The sequence below is a fragment of the Chrysochloris asiatica genome, unplaced genomic scaffold, assembly GCF_000296735.1.
Source record: "Chrysochloris asiatica unplaced genomic scaffold, ChrAsi1.0 scaffold00009, whole genome shotgun sequence".
NCBI lineage: Eukaryota > Metazoa > Chordata > Mammalia > Afrosoricida > Chrysochloridae > Chrysochloris > Chrysochloris asiatica.
In genome coordinates this window covers 20014387-20026074 of record NW_006408527.1, presented here as the reverse complement: position 1 = coordinate 20026074, position 11688 = coordinate 20014387, and the positions used below count along the sequence as shown (strand labels likewise).

Genomic DNA, 11688 nt, shown 5'->3' with positions numbered 1-11688 from the left:
ACTTCTTCCAACACAGATCTGTTGGTTCTTTTGGCAGCCCATGGCACTTTCAATATTCTCCTCCAAACCGTAACTCAAAAGCATCAATTCTTCTACCGTCTTCCTTATTCACTGTCCAGCTTTTGCATGCATATGAGGTTATTGAAAATACCATGGCTTGGGTCAGGGGCACCTTAGTCCTCAGGCTGACATCTTTGCTCTTCAACACTTTAAAAAGGTCTTGTGCAGCAGATTTGCTTACAATCAAGATGGCGGATCGGGTAGAAGTGCCCTGAGGAGCTCTGTCACCAACAACACAGAATACCAGGCCAAGCAGGCTCAGGGAATGGTGCTAGAACTCTGAACTACATATAAAGGAAATATTTAGAAGATTGGAAGACTTACAGCTAGGGGAATTTGTAGCAGAATCGAGAAATCCATTGCTTTCTAATTCAAGATACTCAGCTAGTCCCAGAGCCGCCATCTTGGGAGAGACCAAGTGGGGGAAGGATCAGAACAGCCATGAACACCTGACAGAACCATGGAGATACAGGTATGGACATTCATTTTTTGGTATCTGTTCATTGGTTTTTCGCTGTCTGCTGCACCTCCATTCTGGTGACTAGAGGGGATACCTGAGTGAATGGATACCCCACCCCCACCCCTGGAGGGTTCTACTGCGCATGCACACAGATCTCCTCAAAATTTAAAATGACAGTTTCCACTTAAAACCAAACGGCTACCACTCATCTGTCAGTTTCTGGTACTGTGGTGGTTTGAGTTGCTATGATTCTGAAAGCTATGCCACCGGTATTTTAAATAACCAGCAGGGTCACCCAGGTGAACAGGTTTCAGATGAGCTTCCAAAGACAGACTAGGAAGAAAGAGTGACGAACTACTTCCGACTCTTTAGTCACTGAAAACCTTATGAATAGCAGAGAAACTCAGAATACTGGGGCTCAGAAAGCAAATAAACAACTCTCCTGTCTCCTGCATTTAATATAATTACGGGCTGCCCTCTTCCTTCGATCTCCAAAGAAGTACCCCTTTTTAAAATATTTCCCCATAAGCCATACATTCCTAACAGTTTTGTTTTCCCCTTCTGGTTTTAGAATAAATCCTTCGTGCTTTTCAGCCGGTACTCCCTCTAGTTGTTCTCAGTGGAACAAACTAGGTGTCTCCTTGGAGCAACCAACTATTTCTGTCTCAAGTTTTCTGGGTTGGTGACTTTTTTAAGGAAAGAACCCAAAACTTAGCTAAAAAACTGTAGCAGGGAGATCAAAAGTCACCATTAGAAAGTTGGTGAAACCTTTTAGGGGTGCCTTCCCTAAGTGAGGGTTTCAGGAAAATTACCCTTGTCGTTCTCTACGAAGTGGGTTTGGAAGAAGTTATTCATGGGGTTTGGAGGGTGGAATCAGCACGGCTACATCCCCAGCTCTGTAACACTCAGGCAGACCACTGTGGCTGGCTCTTGTTTTCTCTAGAGGCTCAACTTGTAGTAGCAGTCAGGAGGAGTAGGAGGAAGGCTGCTCTGATAATCTTCTTTGGGGAGCCTCCATTGTGCGGGATATTGTTGTCTGTTGTTAGGTACCATTGAGGGATTCTCACTCTGTGTAACAGAGTAGGACTCTGCCCCTTGGATTTCCTAGGCTTTAATTGTTATGGAATCAGATTGCCAGACCTTTCTTCCACAGAACCCTTAGGTAGGTTCAAACCACCAACTTTTTGTTTAGCGTCTGAGCACTTAATTTTTGTTGCACCAGAACTCCTTGCAGGTTATGGGCATGAAAATAAAGATTCCAAGGAAAACAGTATGGGGCACTTAAATAGCGGATAAGAAAAAAAAAAAAAATTAGCATGAAATACTTACAAAATACGAATGTGGTGGCTCTGTAGGATAAGCACTGGGCTGCAAACCACAAGATTGGCTTTCTGCTCTCCTGAAGACTTAAAACCTTCGAAACCCTAAACTGGGTGGCTATGAGTCAGAACCAACTTCAAGGGGCACTTAACAAAAACAACAATTGAGTTGAAACCAACTCAGTGGCACTTCATAACAATAGCTTTCAGAAAATAAACAATTGGATAAGAAAAGTTCAATTGATTTCAGTCTCTGTTAAGAACTAAAATGAGATGAGATAAACTGCAGCAAATTAGCTTGTATTCAGACAGTAGAGAGAATATTCCAGCTCGAAGAATAATTGGAGATTGGAAAGAGTGGGGGAGAGTGGACAATACCACTCTTTGGAGAGTATTTAGAATGATGTAGAAGATATGGAATGCTCTGGATGTTTCCTTTGTGGTTGCAGGGAATAGATGTGATGATGTGTGAGTGGGGAGCTTGGGGGTAGAGCTGAGGGCAGTTACAGGGACAGATGGCATCTGGGACAAGAAATGAAGTGGCCCAGCTTAAAAATTGCTTCCAAACCCTATTTGAGACTGCACTATAAATTCAGTGATGGATTTTCTATCCCCGCTTGGAGGCTGTCTGCGAAAATCCTGGATCCCAGCTGTGGTTATGCCAATACACATCACAGGGAGTCCTTGTGGGCAGCTAGGTGCCCAGTGTGGCTAAATTTCTTCCACAGGCTGCCACCATTAATCCCCATTTGTCTTTCCCATGCTGGTGAATAGGATAGGGCTTCTGTTTGGAAACACTGGAGAATATTTTCCAGCCCAGATTAAATACTGACATAAATCTTTCCAAATTCCTCCTGTGTACCCGCCCTGCACCAAAGGATCCCAAAGCTTCAGAATAACATTCCGAGCTGTGTTGTTCCCTTGATGTTGCCAGGCTGGAAAAACTGAAGGAGACACTAATGGACCAAGGAAAAGGGGAGGGAGAGTCCTATGCCTTATCTCCCTCTGTGTCCTTCAGTGCCTATTCTTTTAGCTTTTCTTTCACAGGATTACTTCAATCCCACTTTCATCTTCCCTTTACTCCCCCAAATGCTTAACTCGCTGTGCAGGGAGACATCTTCACATTTACCCTAGGAGTTGGGGCTGAGTTTGGGGAGCAGCATTTCCTGTTGGGAGACCTAGTATGGCACTGTGAAATAAAGCACTAGACCACAAGGTCAGTTTGAACCACAAGGTCTGCGGTTCAAATTCACAAGCCGCTCCTTGGAAACCCTATACAGGGTCACTATGAGTCAGAACCAACTCAATGGCACTTAACAACAACAACAACAACAGCAAAGTCTAAATCAGAGAGCTATTCCTCACCATTCCCAGCCAGAGATGCCTGGTCTGACAGTGACTGTCAAGTTAATTCCAACTCATGGTGACTTCATGTAAGTCAGAGTAAAATTGAGCTGTGGCACTGTGGTTAATGCGCTGGACTGCAAAGTCGGTTTGAACTGCAAGGTTGGTGGTTCAAGCTCATCAGCCACTCCTTGGAAACCCTATACAGGGTTGCTATTGGTCGGAACCAGTTTGACAGCAGTTCACAACAATGATAGCATCTTCAATAGTTGTTTTTTTGAAGTAGATAACCAGGCTTTTCTTCTGAGGTATCTCTGGGTAAGCTCCAACCTGCAACCTTTTGGGTGGCAGCTGAGCATGCTAACCATTTGCACCACTTCCCCAGGGGCTCTCAACCTAGTTCTAGGTGGTCGATATTGTGATTTTGTTGTTGCGTTGCAGAGTTCAACTCTATACAGTCTGGATGACTTTGAGACACCTTCTCTTTCCATCTTTTCAATGTAAAAAAACTCTGTTAACTTCTAAGTGGCAATGAGGGGGGAAAAAAGCTAATAATACTAATTGTTGTTGTTAAGTGCCATTGAGTCTGTTCTAACTCATAGCAACTCGGTATAGGGTTTCTAAGGAACAGTTGGTGGGTTTGAACTGCTGACCTTGTGGTTCGCAGTCCAGTGCTGATCCTACAGCAACACACTAGGACTACAAATCATACTAATAGAGATCATGTAATTATGTACCAGGTCAAGCACTTCCCGTGTGCTAATTCACTAGTTTAAGAAAAATAAGGAGTTGTTATTATTTTGCCTAAAGAGAAGAATCAGCGACAACTGACAATGAGATAAAGGAGAATTGACTTAAATGACAGAAGGAAGGATTTCCGGTAGACCCTGGACAAGCTTTCGATTGTTTGGCTTAAGGGAGAACTTTCTTGTAAGATGTTAGGACACTTTACTAAAGTAATTTTGTTTTTGGAAGAGCTTTTGGGAGAGATGGGCCACTTTGAATTTGAGCAGCAGGTATGATTTGCACAGGGGCAGAGAGGGGCAGAGATGCTGAGATGGAACCTGCTCCACCCTACGTTCCGTTCCTCTGATTGATTGCTAATGGAGCAGTCAGAACGTCTCCTCTCCCGAGGAGATGGCGGCTCTTTACTGTCACATTTCAGGGTCAAATGCTGATGAAGCACAGCATACACCATGGCATTTCTGATGTGAGAGTCTTTCTGAAACCAGAGTGGGCAACAGAGGAGGAATGCTGACTTCTAGGTGGGATGATAGGCAGCTGTGATTAAATACCTAGCCCTCTGTAGTACGTGGCACCTTACACATGTCTTAGAGAAGAAGGGAAGAAAACAAAAACAAAATCCAGCACTAAGAAGACCACAAAGAAAGAGAGACTTGAAATGAAAACAGCTCAGACTGGACACGATGTGTCTTGCACTTCGAACTCGAGGACCATACTGCTTGCTCCTGCCACCTCCTGTACTGTCCTTTGGGGTTGGTAGCCCTGTTATTTGGGAGGACTGTGCAGCTCATTAACATCGTGCTAAGTGACTGCTCTGCCCTCTGAACACAGGGAGAGAGAGGATGGAGAGGGAGAAGATGACAGCTCCATCCCCCTTGGGGCTTTGATGCTGCTGTTTGCACTCAGCAGGCTCTGCTTCAAAGCCCATTGCCAGTGGTCATTAAGAGCCCTCCTTTCCCCAGAGAGAGCTGGACTTTACTGCCAGACGCAGGGAGGTTAAATGCTGGCTCAGTACCTTCCAGCTGGGATAAAGGCATCAGAGGCCCTGGGATGATGTAAGTACCTTCTGAAAGAGAGCTGAAAAGCAACTAGCATAGTTCCATCTGAAATGAATATTTTCGTTCTTTGAGAGATGACCCTTTTGGTTCATTTAGGCATCTACAGGGAAGTGCTTGAAAAATAAAAAGCCCTGTGCAACACCCCACCCCACCCTGGAAGGCTCTGTGGTGGTCAGATCCATGTTCTCCTAGGAAGGCTCTTGGCCCCTCCACCAAGGGCTCCTTGTACTCCAGGGAGAGCTGACCAGAACAAGTACGGCATTCAGCTATGAGAGGCTGCACATTTTTTGCCACCAGCTGTTATGTTTGAAAAATAAATAAACACCAGGCCAGGATATCGAGGCAGGAGGGGATCACGTGGAAACAGAGATCATCCTCTGGCAGGTCAGTAAGAAAGCACAGATACCTAGGTTTCTTAGCAGCCCACCTTCTCCCTGGAAGTGAAACTTAAATCCCTAACCCTCTAGCAACTGCCCCCTTCCAAGCCTCTTCTAACTTGTCTTTCACTACTAAGCACAAGACTTCTTCTCAGACACATGTGTCTCCTGGCTGCTTCCTACCCATAACCTGTCAAATGACTGGGTCCTTTGTGGTGATCTCCTTCCCAGAATGGCTTTGTCCTGTTGTCCTTTAATCCACAGCCACTTAACCCTCAAAACCTAGATTGAAATTTACCTCTCCGGGGAAGTCTTCTCCCCTCCCAGCCCACTCCTCACTGAATTTTCTTAGCCCTCTGTTTCCATGTGTGCTGTTTGGTTTCTCCAGTGCAGGTGTACGGGTTGGGTTTCTCTGTCTTTTGTATTCCCACCAGCACTCAGCGCGACCCTACAGGACAGACTAGAACTGCTAATTAGGGTTCCCAAGATAGTTAGTCTTTGTGGGAGCAGACAGCCTCATCTTCCTCCCACAGAGTAACTAGTGGGCTTGAACCACTGACCCAGTGGTTAACAGCAAAATCCTTGGTTCATAGCGCCACTAGGGCTCCTTAGCACTTAGAATTGTTGTTATTGTTAAATACCATTAAGTTGGTTCCAACTCACAGCCACTCTGTATAGGGTTTCCCAGGAGTGGCTGGTGAGTTTGAATCTTAAACCTTTCAGTTCAAACTGACCTTGTGGTCCAGTGCATTCTCCTGCAGCACCATACCACAACACAGAATGGGGGTCTTTCAAATGAAATAGCCCTTCCCTTCCCTCTGTGTCCTGGTCTCACCATTGATCTTATTGCCTTGGAGGTAGAGGTTCTCCAGGTTGGTGCTGACTGGGGGGATCTTCTGCAGCTGGTTGTAGGACAGGTCCAGCTCAAGGAGGCTGCTGGCATTGAAGGTGTTAGAGGCCAGCCCACTGTTGGTGAGGCTATTGTGGGAAAGCCGTACATATAGCAGCTTGGGCGAGCTCCGGAAGTAACTGTCAGGGACACTGTAGACGTTGTTGTGCTCCAGATATAGCTGCTCAAGGGCTGAGGGCAGCCCATCAGGGACCTTCCGAAGGTGGTTATAACTCAAGTCCAGCAAGATCAGTGACTGGAGACCCTTCATTGCACTGCCCACTTCCTGGATCTCGTTGTGTTGGAGGTACAGGGCCGTGAGGTTCTCTAGCCCCTCCAGAGCATTGCTGGGGACGCGGGAGATCTGGTTGTGCTCAAGATGGAGCTCCTTCAGAGATCGAGGCAGTGGACCAGGCATCCGAGTCAGGTTGTTGTGGTCCAGGTACAACCTCTCCAGGTGCTTCAGCTTGGAGAAGACCTTCTTCCCCACCTTATCACTGGTGATCTGGTTGCCATGGAGAGCAATCCAGAGCAGTCCAGTAGCATTGTCGAAGACGCTTTCCTGTATGGAGGTGATCTGATTGTTCTGAAAGTAGACATACTTCATGCGGGAGGGGACGAAGGGCAGGTACTTGAGTTTGCGGTTGTCACAGTACATGGCTGTGGGGAAGTTGGGTGGGCAGTCACACTCCTGGGGGCAGTCGCGAGGCTCTGGTGGGGATGGAGAGCCGTAGGCATAGGCTGGACCTTCCTCCACCCCATAAGGATAAGGCTCATAGGGCTCGTAAGGGTCATAGGGATCGTAGTAGGTGGACTGCTGGCTGCGGAGGTAGTGGAACCACCAGTGGGGGTCTTCATCATACTGGGCCTGAGAGAAGGAGCAGAGCCCAGCCAGCAGCAGGAGGGAGGCCCACTGCATTTTGTCTCTGCAAAAAGGGAGAGAGAAGAGAGCAAGCAGGCATGAGTGAGGCTCTTTGGAGGCCGTGTGGCAGAGTAGACAAACCTGAGGTTGTGGGCTGGGCAGATCTAACTTCACTCCAGGCCCTGAGCCTTACCTTAGGAGAGGTACCTCCCAGAATCTGTTTGGCCTCCTACCAGAATTGGTTCTGCACATGGGGTCTGCAGTAAGCTAGGTGACCAGTGCATTTTCCACTGGTCACAGAGTCACAGAATACACTTAGACTAGAAAGAACTTAAATATAAGTAAAAAGGCTTCTTTTTCTTTTTTCCGGCGGGACATAGCTTTACGGGCCTCTAGGAATCTAGACATGTTGTCAGGAGGGATCAGTTCCTGGAGAAGGACATTATGTTTGGTAAAGTGGAGGGTCAATGAAAAAGAGGAAGAACCCCAACAAAATGGATTGATTCTGTGGTAGCATCAATCAGCGCAAATGTAACAGTGGTGAGGCTGGTGCAGGACTTGGCAGTGTATCGTTCTAGTGTGCATACAGTCGCTATGAGTTGGAACTGACATGATGGCAGCTGACAACATGAATCCAGGGTCCCAGTGGGGCAGCTGGAATGTCCATGACAATCGTTGGGGTGGTGGAGGTAGGGGGAGCTGAACTCATATCCAGTTGGACTCCCCAGGGAAGGAATATTTTCAAGAGTCTGAGGGAAAGACCTTCTGGCTCTATTCATATCTCTCGGCAGCCTCTGGAGTACAAGTGATCTGAACTATTTCTAGATCTTTGGGTTTCTTGGGCAGCTAGGGGGCTTTTGGTCTTTAGTCTTTGGAGGGCAGAGTATGTGGTCACTCTACAGTCACTATAGGGGTGGGCTGTCTGTCAAAGCGCCACCATCTCTAACAGTTTGCTGGTAAGAAAATCCTCTGGTTCACAGATTGTGGCTACCTGTGCAACTTCACTGGTATGGGGTCTTCCTATAGCAGTTATATATCTCCTGCAGCCTGGGGACACTGGCACCCAGACATAACACTTGTCTTGTAGATTAAGTACTGTCTTCTGTGGCCTCTAGGCAAATGCTAACTCTCACCACCTCCACCATAGGCATTATACAATAGCTACATGTGGTCAAAAGAAATGAATGAGAAACACCGAAATGTGGAACAAGAATTGGAGACTGTTGTGTATGCCTAAGGGAAAGTGGCTTAGGATAGGATTCTGGCATTCTCCTTCTCATTACAAGTTACCTGCTCCAAGTGAGGACACCTGGAGCTCCAGACCGCCACATTGCTGGGAAGCCTATTGCATTTGAACTTGCTATGTTAGGGAGGTGAGAAAGGGCAGACTTGATGAGAAATGTGTGGTTAGGTGTCATTTGTGAGAGAAACTGAAGGTATGCTAGAAGAGGGACCAGTGGTGGCATTATCATGCCTGGGCAAGATACTCTGACTCCACAGCCAATGCACTGTTTACCTCTGTGGGCAATGGGCACCTCTCAGAGGTGGGAGTGTCACTCCTAGACAGAGAAATCTCAAAAACTTTCTTGATCCTGGAAGTTACATATAACCCTCACATTGCTCTTGGGCCTTGCTGGAGTTTGCAACTCTGGACAGGATAAAGAAAGGAGTAAAACATCCAACGTCAAAGCCAATGAACTGATGGGAAGGACCTTTTCTTTGACATCACCTAGTTACCTTCTGGCCATCATCCCTCCCAGACCTCTCTGTCTTCTGAAAGCTGTTCCTTTAGATGTGCTTCATCCCATCAGTCCCTGGGCTGCAGTGGAACAGGTACTCTGGCTCATCCTCAGGCCTCAGACAAAGAGCCCACAGTGCTTCTGAGAAGCAGACCCAACTGCCCACTGCCTGGGCATGCTGGCTGGTCCCTGGCTTTGGCCAGGAGAGAAGATGGATGGAGCGGCCTACTGCCAACAGTACATTTTTCCATGCACAGCCTGGGCTGTTGCAGGACCAAGGTGGCTGTCTGGTAGACTGGCACAGTGAGCCTCTGTCTCTATTTCTCCTTCTTCCAGACTGGGCACCTTGGCAGACAAGAGGCGCTTTCCTCTTCAAAACATAGCTTTCCAAGGGCCTGCATATCCTGCCCAATTTAGCTTCTCCTTAGGATCCATGCCTGCTGAAAGAGTTTGGTGGGGAGCTTATGCTTCTCCTTACCTCACCTCCTACCTGTAGCAATGATACTCCAGAACTATACACTCTTCAAACTTGTCCCATCATGCTGAGACCCTCCTGTGCTCAGTGTGGTAAGGTGGAAAGTTTCTAGGTCTGACTGACTTGGGGGAGCCTACTCTGGACCTACTGTGCTTCCTCTTCTCCACGCTAGAGAGATCAGAGCCAACCCCTAACTCAATACACAGCTCCCTGGCCATGACCAATTCTCTATATTCCTCTTTGTTTACTCCTCTTTGCCCAGCAACAGACATACATGTGCGCGCGTGCGTGCGTGCACACACACACACACACACACACACACATTAACTACTAATAACAGCATGTAGGGCTCACAGTTCCTCTCCAGGAGAGATTGCAAGGACACCTGGGGCTAGAATGGTGGGGGATATGCGAGTAGGAGAGACCTAGCTTCTCTAAATATCTGAGCTTCACTTTTTCCTGCCTGAGAATTGGAGGTTCCCTCCAACTACAATAAAAGCACAGCACAGGAAAGTAGAACTCTGGAGCCCCTCTCTTTTTCTTTCCCTTTAGCCCTCTACAGCATCCCTGGGACCAGTGTACAGATGGGGAGAGTGAAAAGTGCCTTCTCCCTTCCTGCCCTCCTCCCCATTCTCTAACCCTTCTTTTACTTCCTTTATGGAACTATAAGGGATAGAATTTGAAATAAAATGACTAAACTTACCTTGAGTTGAACCTTTCAGAGAGTGGCCACGTTCCTCTGTCTGGCCTCCTTGGGTTGGAGCGTTTGTGAGAGAGAGAAAGAGGAAGCGAGAGTGAGTAAGTGTCTACTGAGAGTGTGCGTGTCTATGCCAGGCCAGGGTCCCGCCCCCAAATTCCTAATCAAATATTGTGGAGAGAGGGGCTGAGGAGCTGGGATCCTGGTTTTTTCAGCTCTGCTGCAGGGCGGAGTGCATACTCATGGTGCAAAACCCTTCTGTCCGCCTGAGGCTGTAAAAACCACCTTTTTCCACACACTTATCTTTCCCGAAGCATTGGCAGCTCTGGGATTGTCTCTGCTGAATGAGTTAGTGGCATCCCAGAAGTTATTTGTACAGTCTCTTAGGAGGTGCCTGGATTGCTCATTAAATCCACAAGGGAAAATGCAGGCATGGGGTGGGCCAGGATTTAGGAAGAGGAGGCCTCTGAACTCCTTCAGTAGCACAAGTGTCCCCTGGAGAACGAATACCAACTTTCTTGGCTTGAGCATCCCCCTCAAGGCATGTGGCTGGGCTAGTGGATAAGGCAACACGACATAGGACAGCTGCCTCTGGCTATCTCTGACCAGTGTCGACTTCTCTGGGATATGAATTAATTTTTTTTTTTTCCTATTGGAATCAATTAAAAAGAAGGGAGTCTAACATTTGTCAAGGCCACCTTGCACTAGCCTCATCTACTTTTAGTTAATTCTCATAACCACCTTAGTGGCTAACAATATTTACCTTTTTATAGCCAAGACCATGTAAAATAGTGTGTGAGCCACCTGGCCACGCACGGAGTTGATGCTCAGTATATAGGGGAGATTATTACTGTCATACCCACTTTATAGCTGTAGAGTCCCGGAGTACAGGGAAGATGAGGCTGGAGAAGTAGCAGGAGATAGATTCTAAAGGAACTTGTAGGCCATGGAAAGGATTTGGGTTGTATTCTATTTCTAAATGTTTAGAAAGCAATATAGTTTAAGTATGAGGAGCTATGAGATCTGATTTACCTTTTTAAAACCCCATGGACAGGGCTGCTTTGTGGACCATGGGAGGTGAGAGTTGCAGCAGGGAGACTGTGACTCAGCCTTGCTGAGAAATGATGGTGGCTTGGGCCAGTCCAGTGGTGGAGAGAGAGAACTTACAAGTCTTACAGACGCATCAGACATGAGGAGTTAGGGAAAGACAAACAAAGTCAAAGATAACTTGTACATATTTGGTTTGAGCAACTGGGTGGGTGGTGGCACCATGTTCTGAGATGGGAAAAATGAGGGGCGAAACCAAAGCAATGGATGGAAAACCCAAGTTAGCTTTTTGTTGCTTAGTTAGAGAGGGCCATTAGACATTTCAGGGGAGAGGTAAGCAGGCAGTTGGGTTTATGAATCTGAATTTGAAGTGTAGGAGCTGGAAGAAAACCTTGCAAGCCATTAGAGTTCAGATCACCTAGTAACTCCACGGCACTTAGCAACAACAACAACAACAGTGTGGAGCTGAAGGGTAAAGTGTAGGGCTATGAAGTGGGTTTGAACCACAAGGTCTGTGGTTCAAACTTACCAGCCACTCCTTGGAAACCCTATACAGGGTCGCTATGACTTGTAATGACCCGATGACGCTTAACAACAACAATACACATTAGGACTTT

At 47.0% G+C, this 11688-nt stretch overlaps 1 protein-coding gene across 1 annotated transcript in view; it reads right to left on the bottom strand.

Moving 5' to 3' along the window:
* The window catches only part of FMOD (fibromodulin), an 11821-nt gene extending 1389 nt beyond the window's left edge, over positions 1-10432 (bottom strand). The window contains exons 1-2 of the mRNA XM_006834113.1: positions 10031-10432; positions 6198-7177 (exon numbers count right to left, since the gene is read on the bottom strand). Coding sequence (XP_006834176.1) covers positions 6198-7170 — 973 coding nt within the window. The 5' untranslated portion in view covers positions 7171-7177; positions 10031-10432. The remainder of the gene's footprint in view (positions 1-6197; positions 7178-10030) is intronic.
* Between the last annotated feature and the right edge of the window lie 1256 nt (positions 10433-11688).